Here is a 24,485-nt window from a genome sequence, read left to right as displayed (position 1 = left end):
AACAGCCCAGAAGCTTAAGCAGCAGTTGGCTAGTCATGAATAAAAGAGATGGCTGGAAGAGTGACTAAAACTCACAGCTCAGGAGTTTTCAGCCAATTGCCCAAATTACTGAATCTTCATTTTTTTCAATTTAGAAAATGAGCTGGTGCTAATAATTTTGCAGTTACACCCTTTTGGAGATTTGTAGTTTTTCACCCTCACAATAACTAATCGCAACATTGAAAGAAGGACCTGAAGTAACTAAAGGGGAAGAAAAAAAATCTCTCTAGAGGCTGTTAGAGAATTCATGGGATTAATCAAATGCAAATGCTCAGCTTGCATATACACAGACCCCATTTTCCTAATTGGACTCTGAGTGGGTACTTTTCAGGCTGAAAGGGTCATTTGTTTTGACTGATTGACTTTTTGAGGCTTTGGGAAGAATTAATATCTTACACAGATGACTGCCTGTTCCCAAGGCTCTGTATTGAGGCTGTTCATTCATTCATTCCTCTGACACGCCGGGTGTGCGCATGTGCCTGGTGTGCCGAGGTAAGTGGGCGGCGGGCAGTGCCTCCCTGAAAGGACTTGGAATTTACTGGAAACAGCACTTCGTATGGTCCCTCAGATCACCTTTCTGTGGATCACAATAAGCTTTTGCTAAAAGCTTTTTGCATGAGTGCCACAGGCGTTTATTAAGCTCCACACAGAGGCTGTGCTGAGGAATGGTACCAGGCGGGAGAGCGTCACGAGGGCAGCATCTTTCTTCGACCATGGATTGAAATAGCATTGGCCCTGAGGTATGGACCCCTGGGTGGAATGGCTTCCCACCTGAGCTGACCTTTCTTCACCTTGGAAAGCCATAATGGTTTGATTTCAGGAGGAAAGGATCAGCAGAGTTTGAATGAGAACTTCTTTGCACAAGTGATGCTTTTTTACCCCACCTCTTTCAAAGAATTGGTTTGAACCTTAGATTTCTAGAGAATTTCCAGGTAAAGAGGCATAAGATGGCTTGCTTTCTGTATGCCCTCACCTCTCTGCCCCCTCTAAGACAGGCCCCCCTTGGGGACCAGAAGGAAAATGGGGGCCTGTTGGCAGCCACCCATGGGGCTCTACTGGAAAAGCTATCTTCTCGGTGTCAGGAAACACTCTGGGAGACAATGTTGTTGTCCTTCAAATTAAAAAATACCAGTTGTTTGTCCCTTGTAATACTTTGGAGCATTCCAAAACCTCTAGCTGTGAGCTTGGAATGGTCTGGTGTGTGGAATTTGGCTCTCTTAGAGTTGTGTCCTCAACAAGTGCTCAGGAGCCACAAGGTTCTCTCAGGGAAGTTGGATGCTGGGTTGAGGGTTGGTTCCACCTCCTGTTGGAGGGGTGGTGGTGAGCTTGGGCAAGTCCCCCACACTGCAGCGACTTTTCCTCTTCTGTAAAATAAGGGCGATGCTCCGTGGCCTGTGATAAATGAATAAGTGACCAGATGAATAGATGCCTGCTCAGCTCCTGGTTAAGGGTTTGGGACATTTCTCACACATTGGTAATACCACACCACAATATGAGGTTAGTAGTAGCATTTTCATCCCATTTCACAAAGAAGGTTACTGAGGCCCTGCTGTGTCGAGGATTTGTTGCAAAGCTTCGACTCAGAACCCAGCCCTTCTGATCCAGGTTCTCATCATGTGACTGTCCAGTCCAGCTTGCCCCAGCTCAGTGCGGAAGCAGCACCATGCAAAATATTTATAAATAGGTAAAGAAATGTGAAATGGCTTTGCAAATGGAAAACGTACATAAATTTGAAAGGTTATTTTGTGTCCCGGGATCCTGAGATAACATTTTTTACGCATCTCATTCAAAGAGTTTGGTTGTTATTTTATTGTTAAAAGTTGTTGCGTTTGGAAGGAGGAAAAGAGTATAAGAGGACTTTAGAATATGAGGAATAGGCATGTTATTTTTGCATTGGGCTTGTTTTTCATTGAGATCCCTACCAAGTAGCCTTCGTATTTTTCCCCCTTTGTCATGCGGAAGTCTTTAATTGTACTAGCTCCGTGCAGAAAAATTAAGAAATAGCAATAAACTTTCCCAAAGGGAAATGGGTAAATATTCTCCATAAACCTCCTAGCTCTCAGTATGTACCCATATCTACATCATCAATACTGAGAATTATGGCTCATTCTGCTCAGTAGTCAGAAACCATTTCCCAGACTGCACCTGGGATTTTAGCCATTTGAAGGGGGTTCTGTGGGGCTTCCTGGCGGTGGAGCTTCACACCACTGCCTGATGGGGAAGATGGGCTAGATTAGGAACAGCTCTGGGCTGTCACTCAGCTGTGATTTAGGTTAGGCTTTTGCTAGGGTAGCAGAAGTCAGGTGAGTCCGTAAAATCACTCCTTCCAGAGAGGTTTCTGTTTCTGGTAGCTCGTTCCAGAGCCCCTTGGGTGAATACTGATGTAAGAGCATATGAATGCTGCGTAGTTTATGACACAGGTACACCCGAGAAGGAGCTAAGTCTACCAGCGCAACCAAGTGAATGACATAATTATAGTCTCACCGCGTTCCAGCCACACCGGCCTCCTTTTTCTTCCTGTTGCAAGCCAAAAGGGGGGCTGGTTCCTCTGCCCAGGCACTGTTCCCCCAGCCCTTCAAAGTCAGGCTGAATGTTCCTTCTATTTAGATCTTCCCCGGGCCACTCCATTTGAAGTGGTCTTTCCCCTTTCCTGCCACCCAGTGACTCACGTGGCATCACCACCTTGATTGCTGCCATGGCACTTATCCTGCCATGAGGTTAGCTTATCCATGTGTCTGTCTGTCAGCGCTGTGCTTCACTGGCCAGCGAGCTGTTTGGAGCTGAACACGCTGTCCTCACCCACCGCATCACCCCACCGTTGAGCGCACAGTAGGTGTCCTCATCTGCTCGTCAGGTGAATGAACTGTGGTATGGCTTTCTGTCAAGGAAAGTGGATGTCAGTGAGACTTTCTTAAAGTGACTGAATAATTTTGCAAAGACATTCATATTTGGTTAAATATAAGAAGAAATATTAAATAAAATATGGCTGTGTAGTATTCAGTTCAAAAGAAGTTGAATTTAACAGTACTCAAAAGTGGGATACAGCTTAGGTGGTTGAAGACACTTCAGATTCAGGGTCTTTCATCTCTAGCTGCTCTGTCTACCCACAGTGATAGTCCGGTCTTGGTTGAAACCAGTTGTCATGTTAGCAAAATACTAAATTTATCCCTAGAACACAGAGATGAACGAACAAAAAGATTTTCAATTCCAGAAACATGACATACACCTTTATTAAAATATTTGCATTTATTTAAAATGTATGTCTTAAACCATCTAAAAAGTGACCCTATAAAGCCTATGAAGTACATTTTATATCTTACAGCAAATAGCATCCTTTCTGACACCCCTGTAATAAAATAATTGACCGATTGTAAGGTCGGTCTGAAAGCACGTAGAAAGTTCTTTCCAGGAGCATGAGCCTTGATGTGATCTTTATTTATTTATTTATTTATTCGACAGAGAGAGATCACAAGTAGATAGAGAGGCAGGCAGAGAGAGAGAGGGAAACAGGCTCCCTGCTGAGGATTCGATCCCAGGACCCTAAGATCATGACCTGAGCCCAAGGCAGCAGCTTAACCCACTGAGCCACCCGTGCTCTTCTCTTGGGTCTTCACCTTTTTCCATTATAGTGTCAGGCTGCTGCTCTTAGGCAGGGAAGAGGAGGGTGGTGGGGGGGGGTGTCTGTGGTCCCACTTTGCTGTTACTCTTTTGTTTGTACCTCATGGTTTTAATTTACCTGAAGTCTTAAGGTTCAGGAAAGATAAAAGGAAGCAGAACTTTGCAAGCAGAACAAGGGATCATATGCTATGCCAATGCTTGAGGAGCTGGTGGAAATATTTATGATTTATAGGTGTGGGGCATTGATGTCATGCCCCAAAAAAGGGGAAGAAGTTCAGCCTTTCCCCCCCCCCCCAAAAGGCTATTTGGAGCTCCTTGGCTTGGAGCTCTGTAGCTTTTCAGAAGTGACCTCTGGACTAATAATTGGCTTTTTAGCCTCAAACAGTCTTTTTATCTCCAGAGAATGTGGATTGAGTCTAATTCAGTTCACTAGTTAATTGGTTGAAATAATGCATTGTGATTCCTGCCAGAAGGAGCCAGACCCTGCCTGCAGGCAGCTTTAGAAGAGCATCCTGAAAAGGCCTGGGACTTCTTGTAAATTTATCCTTTGTTGCAAGTTTCCTATGTTTTCCTATGTGGTCTTTCTTTAACTTCAGAATGGTGGCAGGGTCCTCGCAATTCCCCAGGGCATCTGTCAACGTTTTCTGCCCCGGGAGGGTTAATAGGTTCTGTAACTGATTGGTAATTTCCCCCTCTCTGCCCCCCCTCCCCCATGCCGGCTCCCCGCCTGTTCTCCTCCTCTTTGACACACCCCACAGTATGTTCCGCCTCACCTCACAGTAGTCCTTAGTGGCCTTGACCATCTGCGTGGACCTGCACAGATGATCCTGCCAGTCTGTGAATCTGGACTAGCTTTCCTAATGAGGGCATTATTTGCTTTTTTAGCCTGCCCCCTTGTTTATAAAATATGCCAAGAGAGCTAAACAACCCGTTGTTCCCAGTACTTACTTGCCCAAACCAAATGTTTATGTCCTTGAATACTAAATTTGAAGAAAAAGGAATCCTCCTCGTGGGAAAGCTTAGGATGATTGTTGAAGGGTCTTTCTACACTGCTGCTGAGGCCTGTTATTGAGTAAACATGCAACTTACCAGTGACTTCAGGAACTATTCAGACTCACTGTTCAGATTCAGCAGCTGGCCTTGGAGTATGTGTGTAGGGAGGGGGAGAAGGGGGGGTGCTATTCTAGAATTCTCTCTCTGCTGCCCTCCTGCCCCCTTCCTGAACAACCCCTTCCCTGTGGCTCTATTGGGTCAAAGCACCCTCCTCTCCAAGAGCACTCTCCTTCAGTATCCCCGCACACCTATCCTGTTAGGAAGTGAAACTCCCTTCCCCCCCATACCTCCCAGCCAGGTGGCAGCATTCTGAACTTGGCCTGTTCGAAAACCATAATTAAAATATAACGCAGGGCCTAAGGAAGTAGGCAAAAAAGCAGTTTGCAGTAACAATGTGCCGCATACCTTGCCGCCCTGGCCTGTGGCTTGCCCCACTGTGGCTGGCCTGCTGGAGAGCCGGTTGGTCCTGGGGCTGGGGCTCTGGCCTCTGCAGCAGGTTCAGAATCACAAGGGGAGCTTCTGGAACACAGGCTGCCTGCTTCCGGGCCACTCAGAACCTGGCACCTCTGTTCCAGGATGCTGCCAGGTGAGTCTGGTGGAGCCAGGACCCAGAGACTGGCCGTCCGGGCCATGGCGGAGACATTTGGTTCCTCTCAAGTCCAGCTGATGTGAATCACATTATTTATCTTCTCTTGGCACGTTTTGTCCTGAACACACATTTGCCACCTTTCCTTGTTTCTTTTGCTAGATTATTTAGAAGAAGAGTGTAAATTGAAGCCATTTATCTTGAACTGGGCTGCAGGGGCACATTGTTTACACAAGTGAAAGAAATTGTAACAGGGGTGTTTGGTCTGGACTGCAGGGAAAAGGTGTCTCAAGTTTTCCTTCCCCCTCCCCCTCCACACATATGGTGTATTAGTTAGGAGGTGCACAAACACGTATGCATTAAGTTTGCATATGCAATGGGCAGGACAGTTGTTCACGGGTTTAGTGAATATTTTTAATGTTTTTTATTGGTGAAATGAACGCCGCCAATAATAATAATGGTGAATGTTGCCCACCCCCACCCCCAAACATCTCCCATACATGTTCATAACCAGAGATCATTTATCACGTATTCTGCACCTCTAGTGAGATAACAGAACATGAATTTGTGGGGATGTTGCTGTTCTAATTGAAGCCTGTACATGTTTGTCAGTTGGTGGACGAGTAAGTCGTGAATTAAATTATACTCGCCAGAAGATTGGAGAAGAGGCTATGTTTAATCCTCAACTCATGATTCAGACCCCGAAAGAAGACGGTGCTAATGTCCTGACCCCAGAAGCCCTCCGACAACACCTGGACTCAGCCCTCCAGGCCAGCCGAGTCCATGTATATATGTATAACAGGTAAGCTGGTGGAAAGAAGCTGCTGGTTTTAGTAAGTTACCTTGCCCTGGAAATATGCTTAGAGTGTTAGTTCAGATAGTTTTCTAATGAAGTGATTCTTTAAAAAAAAATCTTGATTTTTGTTTCTAGAGATTAGTGATAAATCAAATACATGTTCATGTATTTTCAGTAAGTATCTAGGCCCTATATACCCAAAATGAATCTGATCCTTCAAGCAGTTGTTTGTGGGGCTATATACCCATTCTGAAGACATGTCATTGCTTAAGATGTTTTCGGAGAAGTTACCGTTGGAATTGCCTTTCGTCTACTTTAAAAGAATGGGGGGAAAAAAGTAAGAGCTTACTCTGGTTACTTTGTACTCCCCACAGTTATTGGCAATTGGTATGTATTACAAAGTGCCCAACAGGTTGAGCCACTCTGGTGAATTCTTACTGAAAGGAGTCATGTACTGCTTCACAAAATATTATCCTTTAGCTTCATAGCTAATTTAACAATGCTGTGGGTATAGTAAAAACATACAAAGACTTCTGGATCAAAACTGACAGTCCTTTTTCTTCTCTATTGAAACAGTGAGTTATTCAGGGCAGGGATCAAATCTCTTGTCCATCCTTGCACCCCAGCGTTTAGATCAGGGTGGGCACTTGGATTTTATTGATTGACTAACTGCCTAGATTATGAATTTGAACTGGGTCTTCTCCCTGAGCTATTGAGAAGACTGTCACTAAACCTTCTTTTCAGGGGACCACTGAGTTGGAATTTACCTAACCTTATCCTGTCCCTCACCAAGGCTTTTAAGCACTTTTTTTGTTTTAAGATTTTATTTTTTTTAATTTATTTTAGAGAGAGAGAACTAGAGGGGGTAGAGGCAGAGGGAGAGGGAGAAGCAGAATCCCAAGCAGACTCCACACTGAGCATGGAGCCTGATACAGGGCTCGATCTCACGGCACATGAGATCGTGACTTGAGCCGAAACCAGGAGTCAGATGCCTAACCAACTGAGCCACCCAGGCACTGCTTTGAAGCACCTTTTAACTGAGTGGTTGATAGTACAGTTTTTCACAGGAGAGGTGAGTAAGTGGCTTTGTAGGCATACTCAGTGGCCAGGGAGAATGAAGAGAAAGCATAAAAGGAAAATCTGGACTTGTCCCTGCTGTGGTAACCTCCACTCTCCGTGGGCTCAACTGGACTGGCTAAGACCCATGTTGCTGGAGACCAAACCCTAGCATCCAGCATGAATCACATGTTCTTGTTGCCTCATCTGAAAATTACTGATCACATGTGGTCTACTCTCCTTAGGGGGCTCTGAGAACAAAATGAGGTACATGTAATGGATGAAAGGGAAAACGTAAAGAGAGATTCTGACACTTTGGTCAGGCAGACTTGACTAGTGAGCACACCCTGCTCTATCAGCACATCCCTCCCATTCTGTAGAGGAAGCAACTACCCAACGCAGTTTTGCAAAGTTTGTAGGGAGAGGCCCGGTAAAGAACGTGGAAATGGGCATTCTAGGGCCACTGCAAGCATGCTGACCCATTTTTAACATAGGGGGAACCCTATCTTGAAGGGACTTGTCACTTACACACTTAAGGAGAAGATGTGGGTGTCTGTACAATAAAATTACACTCTTTTTATGTGTGATGGAACCAGAGAACTTGTATGCATTGCAATGAGCTTTAAAGAACACCTAGTTCAACCCTTCTCATTTTTTAAGCTAGAAAACCAGGAAGTAGATCAATTAGAGCATTTGTCCAAGGTCTTATAATTATTAAACAGTAGAGCCAGGTTTCAAATGCTTTCTTCTGGCTCCAAGACCCCCTAGAGGTTTCTCTAATGCACAGTCATGCCCTTCTCAAGGAAGTGAGTTCACTGACCAAGTGATATTGAGGACCTCCTCAGGCCAGATAGTCTATGTTGTTGCTGTGTGGAATTCAGAATGAATATATACAAAGATGCATCCGTGGTGGGTGGGTGGATGGAAGGATGGATGAAAAACTTGAGCCCTTCACTCAGGAGCTGACGGTCTGGTTAGAAAGAGGGAAGACATCAGTGTAGATGGGTACATCCAAAGCCAGCCACAGGCGCTCCCCAGCCCAGGTACTCCAGGTATGAAGCAGATCAGACCAGCAGTGCTCTGGAGTTCAAGAGAAGGGGTGATTTTCAGTAGCACTGGGCAGTAACAGCCTAGTGGGAAGGGGTGGCATTTCGTTGGGGACCTTGCAGGATAGATGTGAAGGTTCCATAGGGAAGTGGGCTAAGTCCAGAACGTTCCTTTGGGTGACAAATACAAAAAAAAAAGAGGAGACCAACAAAATAGAGCAGTTTAGAGAGACTTAAAAACGTATTTTTCTTCTGGTTTTGCCATCCCTACCCTTTTAAATTTTACTCTTTTTTCAAGGTAAGTTTATCTTCCTGAGACACTTGGAAAGACATGGGCTTACAGAGCATTTTTATAGAGATGACAGAATAAGAGATAGGTGATAGATAGTAAGGTAATTGTGGAACAGTATATTTAATGTCCTGCCTATAGAACAAGAATAAAAAGCTGGAAAGTAGGAAATCTGGCCACCTGGCAGTGTTGTTAACAGCATTCATGGTGAAGAGCAGGAGAATTCATTTTGAACACTGTTAATAAGGACATTAACTCCAGTAAAAAAAAAAAAAAAAGTCAGTAATATTTTCCCACCTGAATATATGTTAATATGTTAGAAACCTTACTAATTAGTCTCCATTTATTTTGAATTTGTGATAATTCAACTCTGAATTATCTTCCCTGAAATTGTAATGTATGTAGGAAAAAGCAGATTAATGGTGTAAACAAGATTATTGGGAGGATACTTAAGAAAACAAGACTTTTCAAGTACTTTGGTAGCATTCATTTACATAAACACCCACATGTTATATACAATTGAGTATTATCTATTCATTAAAGCAAGCCTGTTGAGTCTTTACTTGGCAAAAGTTGTGCTCCTTTTGACAGATACTAAAAAGTGATTGAAATTGCAGTTCTTTCTAAATGTTCTATAGTTCCAACTTTGCACTGATTTCCTTAGGTTATTACAGTAAGAATGTTTGTCTCTGCTTTCTATTTCACTAGACAGTGGAAATTGGAACACTTGTGTTACAAATCCGGAGAACTTATCACAGAAACAGGTTACATGGATCAGGTATAGTTTCCTTTTTTTTTCCAAGAAATTCTCAAAAATTCCTCAGTGGTGTGTGTTATCCTAACATGTGGCCTGTTCTTTTTAACTTTGACAGATAATAGAATATCTTTACCCTTGTTTAATTATTACACCTTTGGACTGCTTCTGGGAAGGGGCAAAGTTACAATCTGGGACAGCATACCTACTGTAAGTATGTGATCTTATTTTCTGATGTCTGTGATTTCTAAACTTTAGAATGTATCGGATGTTACTGGATCATTATTTATTCTATTTCAGTTTTGAACAAGAAATAAAAACATTGAAATTCCAGGGGCATTTTTTGAGTGAATAGTGGGGGGAGAGGGGACGTCAGCAGAATGTTTTTCCTCTTTTCAAAAAAAAGTTCTGAAGGCACCATTAAATTTCATTCACTTTTACCAACCTATTTATATGCAAATAAAATGCAAATTCTTTCAGTATGTATGATTTTTAACTCTTTAATAAAGTGTTCGCAGTTTTGCTAACCAGGCACTGCCATAGGTTTAAGTTATTTTGTAAGGAAAGAGAATGTATTAGTGCATACATGTCAGAATTTAATATATTGAGTTAAAGTTCAAGATTCCTGCAGAGTAAAACATTAACCTTTCTTTGGATCACATTAATGACATTGAAGGGGGAAATCCGCTATCTTTGAAGGCCATGGTAGGGGATGCCTCACAGGTTACCAGTTGGATATTATATACTCTGCATCTTTTAAGAAATAATTGTTAATCAGTGTAGACATTTTCAGTTAATTATGCAAGAGTTCGTGCTTGGGTTATTGTTTCTGTCCTAGCTTACGCATATCTGCAAAAGCAATTTGCAGTGGCCATACCCTGACCTTCAGTGTACAGTTTTAGATGGGAAATAAGGGGTTTTGTGTTTTCTGGTTGGGAGATTCTGAATAATGACTTCAGCCTGGTTAAGCAGCTACAGTGTGGTTTGAACCACATAACAGGCAGCCAAAAGCCTTTCTGGTCTGTCAACAGCACAGATTCAAAAGTGAGTGTGGGGGGAAGTGACCTTGATGGTGGTGATGGCAGAGGCAGCAGGGGGCTTTCGAGGTCCACTGCCAGGCTGTCAGAGAGAACTCATAAGTATGGGATTATTGAAGGTAATGGAGATCAAATATTTTGATTGACGACATTTACAAAGCATTTATAAGGCTGGGAAGTGCTAATTTGACATCATGATTCCCTCTTCTCCCCTGCCCCCTGCCACTGCCCCACCACCCCCAACCCTTATTTTTGGATTTCAGTCTTTGGCAAATTTTAATTTCAGGTGTTAAAGAGGACATAGTAGCCAGTAACGAGTCTTTGATCTCTTCGTTAACTTACAAGCTCTCTGCTTGCCATTTCCATTCATGAGTTATTTTCCTGACCGGGTTTGCATACAGATCCCCGGGAAAGGAGCACTCATTTTCCATGCCAGGGTCCCCGCGCTGCAGCACTCCCAGAAAGCCTCGTGCAGCCCGGACGCAGTATACACGATCTGCACAGGCTCAGAGGCTTGGAAAAGCCTCTTTTCATGGTTTCGCCTTCTAATTTCTTTCACAGAGGTAAGCCTCCTTTGCAGTGGACAAACTTTGACCCTTTGGAATTCCTGGAAGAGTTAAAGAAAATAAACTATCAAGTGGACAGCTGGGAGGAAATGCTGAATAAGGCTGAAGTTGGTCATGGTTATATGGACCGGCCCTGCCTCAACCCGGCTGATCCAGACTGCCCGGCCACAGCCCCCAACAAGAATGCAACCAAAGTGAGTACAGTCATTGATTCTGCTCCCAGGGACCGAGAGCAAAGCTTGCTGTCTTCCCCCCATGCCTAGTCCTATTATTTTCATTTTTAAGATTTGATTTTCAACGATCTTTTTTTGTCTATGGAGCTAAGTTTGTTTATAGAGCTAAATTTTGCTGCAAGATTTGCCGTATGCCTCTCATTAGCCTTGTTATTAATGTTCTCTCTGAAACAAACAAGCCCTTAATGCACTGGATTTTAACAAGGCATGTGACCTGCCTGCTAATTCCCATAATTATGTGGCTGTCTTTTTATTTTAGCCTCTTGATGTGGCCCTTGTTTTGAACGGTGGATGTCATGGATTATCCCGAAAGTATATGCACTGGCAGGAGGAACTGATTGTGGGTGGCACAGTCAAGAATAGCACTGGGAAGCTTGTCAGGTAATCCAGCACATGGAGGAAAAATCCAAGCCATCTATTTTTTTTGTCCTTTCCTCAGAAACCACTTTCCTCCTGACATCTGCAAGTGTATTTGTACTAATACCTAACTGTTATCCTAGCTAGCCGTCTGGTGTAATAGAATATTAGGAAATACTAGTGGACCAGACCAGCTTGAAAAACCACCCTGTGGGGAATTTTTCAAGCGATTTGTTGTTTTCATCGGGACCATAAGTTAGTGACTGTAGGTTTGTAGAAGACCTATTACGTAGAAAATGGGGGCAAGTGTAAGGCAGGCGGGTGGCAGTGGTCACAGCGAGTAGGGAGGAGCGGTAGGAGCTCAGTTCTGTCACAGACTGGCCGACAGCCGACGGCTGAACAAGAACCCTCCTCTGGGCACTCGCAGACTCCCCTCGGTCAAGCGTCAGGCTCTCCATCTGAGATCTCTCCCTGAGGAGGGCTGTCGGCTGGGATTTCTGCACACCCGAGCGCACACTCCCGAGCCCAGCGTATCTGGTCAAGCTATCTGCTCCCCTACCCTTCCTGTCTCACTGACTAGAAACTGAGAAAGGAAATTGCTTATTAATTGAATTTTGGGGTATATCTGTAAAAGGTTTGTAAGGTTACACCTTTAATATGGTACATCCATCTATTAAATAAAATCACCATCCAGGTCCCATTTAATGGAAACATGTGCTCTTGTAGGAGAGAAGGGCTGTGAGTGAGGCAGGGCGTGCGTTCAGGAGTTTAAGCAGGAAGGACAGCTTCCTGGGAATGCTGATGTCGTGTCTTTGCCTCCTTGTCACAGTGCCCACGCCTTGCAGACCATGTTTCAGTTAATGACTCCCAAGCAAATGTATGAGCACTTCAAGGGGTACGAGTATGTCTCGCACATCAACTGGAACGAGGACAAGGCAGCAGCCATCCTGGAGGCTTGGCAGAGGACATACGTGGAGGTAAATCGGCGCATTCCAACGCCCACCTTTGAATCTGGGTACAAACCCCTCAGTTACTCCGTGCTTCATTGTTGCCATGTTTTAAAACGGGTTTTGTTTTATTTTGTTTTGTTTTTTCACTAGAACCTGTTTTCAAAACAAATCGTCATTTTGGGGACCTGGTAGAGTGAAAACTTTTTTTCCTTTCCTAGATATGGAAACCTTCCTGTGTGGGTGATGGCTAATTTTAATTGGGACGCGTAAGACATTTTGAGTAACCAATTGTGAACTCCAGAGCGAAGGCGTAACAGTTTTTAAAAAAACACTGGGTTAGCAAGAAAAAGTGTCTGGAAAACATTAGCAAAGCATAGAATCTGTTCACAGCTGCAGTCCCCCTTGATTAGGTCATGTGACAGGAGCTGGCCTTTGTTTCCCAAGCAGTGACCTCTGCTGAGCTGCATGTGACCTTTTAAAAGTGGCCAGCGAATGAAGGGGGGAGGAGTGGCCACAAGAATGAGTTGTTTTGGATTGGGGGGAGCCGATGGGACCACAGGTCTGTTGTAGAGCCGCGGAGAGAAGAAGGTCGGCCTCAGGTGCACAGGACCTAGAGATACTGTAGACATCGGGCACCAGCTCACCATGGCACCACATTCCCAGCTGACCGGCAGTGGCCTTCATTGTTCCGGGACCACGGTCATTTCATGTCAGTCCGAAGTTCAAACCTGAATCATGTAGAACTCTTTTTAATGCATCAGAAAAAAGTGAGGCTTTAGTGGAGGGGACACGTCCCCCAAGGTCTGTGCTCTTGAAGCTCACTGACACTTCCATTCTGTTTGGGACTTTATGTCGTGACCACAGGTGGTTCATCAAAGTGTTGCTCCCAACTCCACTCAGAAGGTGCTTTCCTTTACCACGACGACCCTGGACGACATCCTGAAGTCCTTCTCTGATGTCAGTGTCATCCGAGTGGCCAGTGGCTACCTACTGATGGTAACAGTCAGCTCGGTTCTCCGGGGGGAGCACGGGGGGAGAGCTGGTTTAGTTTTTGGGTTTGATCTCTTCCATGACTGCCCCTGCTTTTTAACTGCTCTTAACACACACATGCATCCAAGACAGAGAGAGCTCGGCTTTGATTTCAAAAGTGGTCGTGTAAAGCGTTTTCTCCCATTTGCGGTTTGCCCATCTTTGACTCATATCATTTCATGTGATGTCTGTAGTGTAAATTGTTGTTGGATTTCATAAGTTCTACCTTTTGATTTGGGGTGATGGGTGGGGGAAAACATTAGAATCCTTACACATTCTAATGTTTGGCTTTTGTTTTGTGTCTCCCCCTTCCCTGTCTCCCCCTCCTCATTCCTTCACCTGCCCCCCACCCCGTTGTTCTGCTCGCAGCTTGCCTATGCCTGTTTAACCATGCTGCGCTGGGACTGCTCCAAGTCCCAGGGTGCCGTGGGGCTGGCTGGCGTCCTGTTGGTTGCACTGTCAGTGGCTGCAGGATTGGGCCTGTGCTCATTGATCGGGATTTCCTTTAACGCTGCAACAACTCAGGTACTAAAGGAGCCATCCGTCCACTGTTTGTCGACAAATACCACCTCCCCAGGCTTGGCCCAGTGGCCTCCTCTGTGTCCATGTCACCCACAGGTCCTCCGACCTTTACTACCAAGATGCCACACTTCCTGGGAGGCGGGGGGGTTGCTATCTCCTAAGTGGAGCCCTTGACACTGGGTGGAAGTTCTGTGGGGACTTGGTGGTGGTAGAGAAGCTTCACTTATCAACGCAGTGAAGGTCATTCATTAGAGCCATGGTTCTCAGACTTGAGTGTGCGGTAGAGTCATGCGAAGGGCTGGTGACATCTCCAATTGCTGGGCTCCACTCCTGGAGTTTCTAATTACCTGTTCTCCATGATGCACATCCAGGCATCGTGTTCTGAGAACCACTGCTTCTGATGGGTTAGCTTCCTTATCATTTATTAGCTTAAGTAAAAAAATAGTAGGGCTTAAAAATAGAAATGGATAGATAAGACCTCCTGTGAGCCAGAGGGCTAGATCCAGGGGATTTTAACCTGGGAACTAGGTTCTTCACCATGAGCTGCTGTAAGCTGCCCTGAGGGTAGTTCTTGGGGGCAATGTTCCCCATGGCTCTAGAAGGAACTGAATTGGACTTCATGTGTCTAATGCACCACCCTTTGTGTTCACTGCAGGTTTTGCCATTTCTTGCTCTTGGCGTTGGCGTGGATGATGTTTTCCTTCTGGCACATGCATTTAGTGAAACAGGACAGAATAAAAGAATCCCTTTTGAGGTAATAGAAAAACAAAAGCAGAAAGCTTTGGAGCCAGCCAAAATCACCTCTGTTCTTGAGTATTTGTCCTTTAATTTTCTTGAATCTGGCCTAGTAGACCAAGTCAATGACATGTTACTGCCTCTAAATGAGTGAAAGAGATGAGAAGAATTGCAGAACACCTATTTCAAAGCCCGTATTTGCTTTTCTGGATTTTTGTGGGGTTTTTGGGTTACTTTGTCCCCACCCTCCCTCCTCTCCCAACACACCCCTTTTAAATCCTAAAAATTGACTTCAGTGATTGTCTCACAGCTCTGTGCTTTGGATGCGGTAGTCGGGAACGCACAGGACTGTATAGGTAGTCCTGAAAGCATTTTCGATGCCAGTATCAGGGGTAGGCAGAGATAACCCTTTCTTCCACTCTGACGTCAGCATGATAAACTACGTGTTGTCTCCATGTGTCGTGAATTTGAACTATTGGCCTGACCTGTGGCATGAGGGGACCCCACGTTGTGCAGCTCTCAGCACTGTGGTTTCTCGTCCTCAGGACAGGACTGGAGAGTGCCTCAAGCGCACGGGAGCCAGCGTGGCCCTCACCTCCATCAGCAACGTCACCGCCTTCTTTATGGCCGCACTGATCCCCATTCCCGCCCTGCGAGCCTTCTCCCTCCAGGTGAGTTTACAGGGCTGAAACATGTTGCGAGCACAGCACGGAGGCCGAGTGGCCCGCCTCCCCTCCCCCTCTAACGTGTTTCTGGTACTGCTGCCAGAATCCAGGTAGCGTGTCCGCATCTGGGGCTCTTATGGTAGAAGCTTCCTGATGCAACAAGCCCAACACTCCCTCTAAAATACATCTCAGGGCTCTTCCCCTTCTTTTAGTCCTAGAGCCCAGACACTGGGTAGCCCCAGGACCTGCTGCCTTAGGGAGTGGTCCTTCGCTGTATAGTGAGACTAAAACAACACGAGGGCCACTCTGTATAGGGTGCTGAGAAGCTCCCCTGTTCCGGACAGCCAGAAGTCCTCTGGGTTCATCCACAGTGTGGCCAGATTGTGGCCATCCCTGCTGCCAGTGCCCACTGGGCTTCCCTGCTGGCTTCCTCAGCCCCAAAGCGCCACCCACCCTCTCTGTTTCCCTAAAGCAGCAACACAAGGCAGTTGTACAGAGCAGATTTTCCTGACCAAGAGGAAGAGGCTGCGGTATAGACCAGGCCAGGTGATCACTTAGAATTGTGTACGGTTGACCCTTGAACAACATGGGGTTTGGGGGTGCTGACACCCCTCCCACACAGTCAGATCTTCATATAACTTTGAGGTCCCCTGAAATTTAACTACTAATAGCGGCTGTTGACCGGAAGCCTTACTGATAACATAAACAATCAATTAACACATGCCTAATCCATCTGTTTACTTACAACAAAATAAGCTAGGGGGAAACGTTTTAAGAAAAAACTAAGGAAGAGAAAAATACATCTCGAGTGCTGCAGTGTGTTTATTGGAAACAGTCAACCTCAAAGTGGACCCGTGCGGTTCAAACCCGTGTTGTTCGAGGGTCCGCTGGACTAGCTCCCACCGTCCAAATATAGGGGCCATCCTCCGCCTGTAGGGGTTTGTCGGTGGCCCGCACTCACTCACCGCCTCTTCCCTTAGCTCCTCCACAGTCTCTTCCAGCCCTCTCTTCTTTTGGTCTCCTACCCTCCTCTCAGGCTGCAAAGAAAAGTCAAAATGCCTCCGCCCTCCTTCTGCAGAGCAGTGTGGCTCCTGCATTGTACTGCTCTCTCTTCCCAAACCAGGCCCTTCTACACCTAGAGGCCACCGAGATATTTCTGTGGCGCAGAGAGCCAGCTTATACGAACGGTAAGAATGGAGAGCTCCCTAGGCTGGGGACACAGCTCTGGTCCATTCTGTGCTTGGTCTGGAGTGCTGGCAGGGCTCTGCGGCTGCTTGGAAACTCAGGAATCCTGACACCGGTCAGCACAGCAGAAGAAGAACGCTAACTGACCGGTTTGGGATGGGGTCCTCCTAAGCCCCAAATGGTTTCAGGTTTTGGTATCGCAAAGATGTTACCAAAGTTTTGTGAATTAAATTCACTTTAAAGTTTCAACTGTTTTCTAAGAGAGGAGCGGTGGTTTCCCCCCTTATTCTCTATCACTATGATATCATCTATCCTCTCTCAGTATGACGATAATTTATGAGATGGCCAGGTTTTTAAGGGAAAATACTTTCAGTGTCACCTTTTTTTTTTAAAGAACGAGGGGCAGAGGGAGAAAGAGAGCAGGCTCCACATTCAGTGCAGAGCCCGATTTCACAATCCTGACATCATCACCTGAGCCAAAAATCAAGAGCTGGGGTCGTTTATCCAACAGAGCCACCCAGGCGCCCCTTGGGGTCACTTTTTAAGCTGTTCTTATATCCAGCTTCTTCCTACTGCTTTACTCTTGTTAATCACCAGAAGGGTGATTTCCTGTGTCCAGGAAGAGAAACTGACAAATCGTAAGTTTGGTTTCTCTTTATGCTTTTGTCCACACTCTTCGCTCCTTCATAGTCTTCATATTTGAATTTCATTTCAGCGATGGCTTATGAAGACCTAAGCAGCTAATGATTCTGCTGTGTCTGGGGCATTAGACTTATTTAATACTTAGTGTAAGACAGAACATGAGAAAAGATTTTTATACCAATTACTGCAACCATCACCCCCGAAAGAAAAATACTAAAAAAAAAAAAAAAAGAAAGAAAGAAAAAAAAGAAAATAATAAAGGGTTTATTATAAATATCTAAAAGTAGAAGTAATAAGTGAACTAATGCATAAAGTTAAATCTGAATAAGAAAATGAAAATATATCTAGCTGCCTCACTGCTCAGTGATGTAGAAGACAAGTGAAAGGGGCCCGCTTAAGTGTTGGGACAATTACCTTTCTAGAATGCCTTTCTGCACGGGTATGCCCGTCTGCAGTCTCCCAATCTTACTGCCTTCACCCGCAGCAGACGCCAGTGTTGAGAAATTGTCCCCCTCCTGTGACAGTGAGACCCTCTCCCGCCTCTCGCCCTTTCCGCTCGCCTTTTCCTCGCTGCTCTTTATTTCTGCTCTGCCTCACGCTCCTTCATTTCTTCTTGTGTGTCTCTCTCTCATTTTGTCCTCTCCTCTCTCAGTACACTGATGATTCATCAAGGCATACTGTCCTTTAATGATACCCTATGGTGTGGTGGTCTGAAAAGCTACATGAGTTTCTCTTACGCCTTTTAGAAAAGCCAGTACGCTAAAGTTCTCCCCAGGTAAGCAAGCACCTTACCGAAATGAAATGAGTACTGTGTGTTTTGCGTTTCTATTCCAAGCCCCTGGGATACCACTTTAGAAAACTGAGGCCTTCCAGGAGTCCTCTTGAATTAATGACTGACTTCGCATATTATTGGCTCATTCTCTGTCAAAAAAACAAACTAAAAAATAAATAAATAAGGAAAAGGAAAGAAAAAGAAAATGTAAGAAGAAAAGAGAGTGAATGTGTTGTGCTTTTTGCTGTAGCCATCAGAAATTTACACTGGTTTCCTTTTAAATAGATTGACATTCAAAGTTGACCCTGATATAGCTTCTCTTTCTTTTAGTGAATTGGGTTAAGTTGTGCCTCCAGGTATTCATTTGCGTTTGTGTTCTCAGGATACTATAGGTTAAGCCTCAAAAGAAAGAGATTATAGTGGTTCTCTCCAGTAATAAATCCATGTTAATTTAGGATTTGTCTTTTTGGAACTCTCGCGATTGTCTAACTTTACCAAAATAAATAAAATTATTTTTTCCCAAAGAAACTGTCCTAGACTTCCTTACCAATCTCCATCCATCTGTCCAAATGCCACCTCTATACCAGAATGCAATGGCACCATCGAATTCTTTGGGTACCAGTGCCCTGCACTGGGGCTTTGCTGGTACCTGAATGGGATTTGTTCTTCAATGGAAACTTCCAGAACAGAAGGCTGTATTGTTCCACACAGTGAGGAGTTCTAGTTGAGGGCCCTCTGGGCAGGGTCAGTTTGTCTCTGCTCTGCAAGGGTCTCAGCAGAGCACCGGTAGGTGTTCTGCCACAGGGGTAGGTGTTCTGCCACAGGCCGGGGGAACAGAATGGGTGGGGACATTTCCTTCAAGCACAGTGATTAGAATTGATTGACCCTGCAAATCATCCCCATCATCTTCTCATCTTTTCTTACGATGTCTTAGACTCCCCTTTGCACCAGCAGTGACACTTCTCCCTTGCTGAGAAGTCCTTGCTGCTTGCTGGTCTTTACCGTTTGGGTGCACTTGAATGGGACGTGGAATTTGTGCCGTTTTCCTGTCCGGATTTGTCCTTCCTGTGTATGCAACATGCCACTTGGCAGCGATAGCAGACAGGACGCTACTCTTCAGAGTTTGGGGGTTCTTCATGTCCTCCATAGAGTCCACCAGGGGATAAAGCTGGTAGCAGATGTGTCCCCAGCCACCGTGGAAGCCTCGGTGTTGTTCCTGCCAGAGCACCTGGGCTGCTTGGGTTCTGCAGCCTTAGGAACTTTTGTCCAGAGTGAGATGCCCGGGAGTGTTCTGTTGCATTCCACCCCCAAATTCTAAACATGCTGGTCATAGAAAGAAAAGCTGAAAGGATTCCGCCTCCAGGACTGAGTTTTCCTGAAAAATCTCCTTGAGAATCAGACCCATCCCTGCCAGCATCCCTGTGGTCGGCTTGGTCAGGAGACCCAGCCCAGCCTGTGTCCATCCCCTCAGGAAGTGACCAGGTGACAAGAACCCCCCAGGTCTCAGTCAGGCTGAGGGCTTCAACACCAAGCCTGTGTCTAAATTTGATGTACTCAGTAACCACAGACTTGGTGACCATCCTTTGCACTGTGGAGTCTCTGTTAGGTACTAGTGTCAACAGCAGTGATTATGGCAGTCCTGGTTGCTGTGGGGATTGAGTGAATTGTGTATTAACTACCTGGTCTCCCATGACTCCCCCTTTGTTCTTTCTCTGCCTGCAACAGAATTCTGGGTCTCCCTCTTAGACACAGCTTGTGGAATTCCTCCACGTGGCACATCCTTCCTCCTCGGCCCCAGCAGATGCCAGTTTTGTCTTCTGAACCTCCCTTGACCACCCCCTGCCCCCACATACCCCCACGCATACCCCTACGTGGGAACTCCTCCCTCTCTGAGCTGCTGTAGAACCCTTTGCAAGCTTTTATTACTATATATTTTTTTAAAGATTTTATTTATTTATTTGACAGAGAGACACAGCTAGAGAGGGAACACAAGCAGAGGGAGTGGGAAAGGGAGATGCAGGATCCCCACTGACCAGGGAGCCCAATGTAGGGTTCGGTCCCAGGACCCTGGGATCATGACCTGAGTCAAAGGCAGACGATTAATGACTGAGCCACCCAGGCACCCCGATTACTACATTTCTTAGCCTGCCTGGACTGTAGTTTATGGTAGGTCAGTCCTTGTCTTATTTCTGTGTCTCCAATTCCCGGCACCATGTCCTCACTTTCCTTTTTTAAAGTGTTTGTCTCTAAGGTGAATCCTCTAGTCAAAATAGTGATTTTCATATTAAGTCAATCCAGCAGGCCTTTAAAGACCATTCATTAGAGCGGTTAAGTTCACTGGTTTCAAATATTTCAAGTTGGTGAGGAATTTCAAAGCGGACTAAGAAGAGAGGAGTTAGGTAATTTTTAGAACAAGACTCTTGATGATTTTTTGGTTTTGTAGACTTGACAGGGAATTAATTATCGAAAGGTACCTTTCCAGACCTCATCCTTGATCTTTCACCTTGAGCATAAATTCACAATTATTATCAGAAGCCCTTTGCAGAGGTCTCTTCTGATTCTGTTGGGTATCTCTTACAAGCAGGTTTTCTTTTCTCCCCCAGAGACATTTTCCCAGTTGGAGGACGTTTTAGAACTGAGTAGTTCTTTGGAAAACTTCCTGAGACTTTTTATTTTTCAAAAAAATTTCTGATGATTTCTTGGTTACTTAGCATTCCATTTGGAGTGTGTGTGTGTGTGTGTGTCCCGCTTCTTTCCATTCCTGTCTGAATGGGAGAGCCCTTTCAACTGTCCTCTGTTGACTTTCCCCTATTAACAGCCCAATTGTGTAATTTTTACTAGGTCAGCAGGAGATTTGCCAAAGCACTACAGAATCTAGCCCTGTGTTTATTCTAGGTTATGGAGTGACTTTTGAATCTGTACTTATTTATTCTGCATACTATAATCACACACAGGAATTTCTTTCTGCCTCCTTCTCCTTGACCTTTCATGTTACTGTGCTCGCACACCCCACAGGCTACTCCCGAGGCTATTTGGAATGTGCCTATTAAAAACCTCAGGGGACGTGTTTGAAATTTTATTTCATGTTTTAAAGGTGACATTTTGATATACCCAATCCACTTGACGTATAAATACTCTGAGTATAAAATCAGAGTTGCGTGAAACTCTTAGAAATATTCTGAAAGGAGAATGTTTGTTTTCAATTAAAACATCTCAAGTATATTCCATATTCTGCCTTTTAGATTTGGTTTGGTTAGGTTGTGAGCAAGACTCATTTCGTTCCTGTGTTTGTACATCATGGGTTCATGAAATTCTAAGAGATGGAAAGGATCAGAATGACGGGGCCTGTTCCTGTCAAATGGTCTCTTAATGATGGAAGAGAAGCAAAATGTTGAGAAACTCCAACATCTATTTCAAGTTTAAACACTTCAGTAGAGAATTGAAAAGATGTTGTTGAAAACTTCTTTTATTTTTAGAGCCGTCCTCTGACTGGGAGGAAACATACTGGTGACCTCTACTTTTTCTTTACCTTCTGCTTCCAGGCGGCTGTAGTAGTGGTATTCAATTTCGCTATGGTTCTGCTAATTTTTCCTGCGATTCTCAGCATGGATTTGTATCGACGTGAGGACAGGAGATTGGATATTTTCTGCTGTTTTACAAGGTACAGTTTCATGAGCTGCTGTGGCCTTTATTTGTTGGGTACAGACTGGTAGGGATAGAGCACTCTTTCATCTGTCGACTTGGAAGAAAGTGTAGTTTACTGGGCTTGTACCGATGTGATGGAGGCAGAGGAGATGATGGACAGAGGATGCTCTGTTGGGGATGTCGCGTCACTGGGGCTCTCCCCTCCCTGACTAAAGACTCACAGCTCTGGGGTTGTGATCCACAAGCTCGCTATTTCTATTCTGGACCACTTTGGCTGATTATTGGGAGTGTGTCGTATCTCTATTGATTCAGGCAGAACAAAGGCTTGAAAACCAGCCATCCAGAAAAAAATACAGCCTTTGGGGTATTATGGGGTTTTGAGGGGAGGGGTTGTGTGTTTTTTAGGAATTGCACTTTGAAAGGGGCTCATCAGTGTGCAACTTGATTTTGCCAGTCACATTCGGAATTGGCCATCCATTTGGCCTCCTTTGACTTACTAGTGTCTATGTCCAGATGGTTAAATCAGGTGGTGTTTATGGAGCTCAGCAGTATGATATGTTTCTTCTAAATTAGAACTATGTAAAATGGATACTGTCAGTCATTGGCAAAAATGAAAGCACTGTATCCCTGTTTCAGTTGTACCATTGCAACATATTTTCCCCTCTTAGCCCCTGCGTCAGCAGAGTGATTCAGGTTGAACCTCAGGCCTACACGGAGACTCACGATAACACCCGCTACAGCCCCCCGCCCCCCTACAGCAGCCACAGCTTCACCCATGAAACCCAGATCACCATGCAGTCCACAGTGCAGCTCCGCACAGAGTACGACCCCCACACTCACGTGTACTATACCACTGCCGAGCCACGCTCCGAGATCTCCGTGCAGCCCGTCACCATGACCCAGGACACCCTCAGCTGCCAGAGCCCCGAGAGCACCAGCTCCACAAGGGACCTTCTCTCCCAGTTCTCCGACTCCAGCCTCCACTGCCTTGAGCCCCCCTGCACCAAGTGGACACTTTCATCTTTTGCTGAGAAACATTATGCTCCTTTCCTCTTGAAACCAAAAGCCAAGGTAATCTACCAAAACAGGAGATTCTTCCTGTCTTCAAGAATTAACAAAACAGTCTCCTTTAGAATTCATCAGGTTGCTTCATTGGGTGAAGTATTCACCCAATTGGGTGTGATATATTCAGGCCTCCTAAAAAGTCCATCCATTTAGCATGTGGGGCCATTTTAATGAGCTCATCTTCTATAGGATTGAATCTCTATGTAGCAAATGCTTCTGTGAATTTAGATCAACAATTGTAAACATTTTATTTTTCATGAGCTTGTTTTAAAATGTGATTACTATAATTACTTATTTTTCTCTCTGGAGCATGACCCCTACATGCTTCATCAGGGCCGTTGTGGGGGTAAAAGTGAGGTCTGAACCAAACAGCTTCCTTTTGTCAAGGGACAGTTGGCCCTGTCCTCTGGGTCTGATCTTGTGCCTCTTACTGTGTTACAGGTCGTGGTGATCTTCCTTTTCCTGGGCTTGCTGGGTGTCAGCCTTTATGGGACCACCCGAGTGCGCGATGGGCTGGACCTTACAGACATTGTGCCTCGGGAAACAAGAGAATATGACTTTATTGCTGCACAATTCAAATACTTTTCTTTCTACAACATGTATATAGTCACCCAGAAAGCAGACTACCCGAATATCCAGCACTTACTTTATGACCTTCACAAGAGTTTCAGCAATGTGAAGTATGTCATGTTGGAAGAAAATAAACAGCTTCCCAAAATGTGGCTGCACTACTTCAGAGACTGGCTCCAAGGTGAGGTGCTGCTAGAGGCTGGGCGCCATTTGTAAACTTTGACTGTTCGGTGTTTGGTATGATCAGCTTCCACAAGTTCCCTTTGTTCACTATTAAAGTGTTAGATTATAACGTAACACTGACATGTTTCATTGACTTCTAAGTGTTGCTTAAAATTCTTATATAGACTATTTCTGGGACAGCCTCCCAAATCTGGCTTTTACCTATAAAATGATGCAAACAATTCAGATGGGGGACTCAGGAACTTCTGTTAAGAATTTATGGGTGCACATTAGGAAATGGGAAAGTATGTTATAAAATGGGGAGCTAGATGCTTCTAGTGCTCTTTTTGGATGGTGGTTAGTTTGATGATCAAGTGAAATCAGAGCATCAATGGAATTTCTAGACTGACGTATTGACAAATTATGACTTTACTTACACCGGTAAATTTTGCATCTTTTGTGAATATAATGTAACATTCCAAATTTTGACCATCTTTTGACTTGGCATATGAAATAAACTTAAAAGTGCTTAATCACATCTCACAGTATTTCATAATCAAATTCTGCTTAACTTGTTACCTTGTCCTTAGAAACGTTTCTAGGAAAGAGTAGTCAACTGGAGGGGGAAAAATAAGGCTTAAATTTGCTCCTAACTGCTGACTGAATATGAATGTATTCAGTGATTCCAAGAACATCTGTTCATTTATTCCATGTTGTCACATGCAAAGTGAAGTGGGGAATCAAGATAATTATCCACACAATTCAGGCAAAAATGCTTTTAGTGAAATACCCAAATAATTATGGCCCCCAACATTTTTTGGCTTAAGTTATCCAAATGATTGTCTTAATTTCCCACTTAATTAGGCTTGTTTAAACACAGATTCAAGTGCCTTTTTTGGTCTTAAGTCAATACACTTGTAGGTAAAGATTAAGCAGCCAATTTCCCTGGGAGTTTGCATGAAATGGTAAACAACTTGAGTCTGACTGAAAATTCTTCAATACAGTTACTGGCCTTGAGTTCTGTTGCTAGAATTTTGTTCATACACGTATACCAGATTTGACCTCTTCTTTTGAGAAAGGCAAAGAGAACTACGTGATGTTACTGTTATTTTT

General features: G+C 44.6%; 1 protein-coding gene across 6 annotated transcripts in view; it reads left to right on the top strand.

The window, feature by feature from the left end:
* Positions 1 to 24,485, top strand: part of PTCH1 (patched 1) — a 70,487-nt gene that overhangs the window by 23,362 nt on the left and 22,640 nt on the right. For 5 of the 6 annotated variants that reach the window (XM_004777395.3, XM_004777398.2, XM_004777396.3 and 2 more), the window contains 13 exons: positions 5,909 to 6,098; positions 9,192 to 9,261; positions 9,356 to 9,447; positions 10,836 to 11,034; positions 11,333 to 11,454; positions 12,260 to 12,407; positions 13,245 to 13,376; positions 13,779 to 13,934; positions 14,587 to 14,685; positions 15,212 to 15,337; positions 21,473 to 21,591; positions 22,244 to 22,646; positions 23,082 to 23,391. In XM_004777395.3, coding sequence (XP_004777452.1) covers positions 5,909 to 6,098; positions 9,192 to 9,261; positions 9,356 to 9,447; positions 10,836 to 11,034; positions 11,333 to 11,454; positions 12,260 to 12,407; positions 13,245 to 13,376; positions 13,779 to 13,934; positions 14,587 to 14,685; positions 15,212 to 15,337; positions 21,473 to 21,591; positions 22,244 to 22,646; positions 23,082 to 23,391 — 2,166 coding nt within the window. The remainder of the gene's footprint in view (positions 1 to 5,908; positions 6,099 to 9,191; positions 9,262 to 9,355; positions 9,448 to 10,835; positions 11,035 to 11,332; positions 11,455 to 12,259; positions 12,408 to 13,244; positions 13,377 to 13,778; positions 13,935 to 14,586; positions 14,686 to 15,211; positions 15,338 to 21,472; positions 21,592 to 22,243; positions 22,647 to 23,081; positions 23,392 to 24,485) is intronic. The other variant, XM_045086110.1, reaches the window with a different exon arrangement.

Source organism: Mustela putorius, unplaced genomic scaffold, assembly GCF_011764305.1.
Source record: "Mustela putorius furo isolate JIRA1106 unplaced genomic scaffold, ASM1176430v1.1 tig00000876_pilon_pilon_pilon, whole genome shotgun sequence".
Classification (NCBI taxonomy): Eukaryota; Metazoa; Chordata; class Mammalia; order Carnivora; family Mustelidae; genus Mustela; species Mustela putorius.
This window is presented reverse-complemented; position numbering and strand designations above follow the sequence as displayed.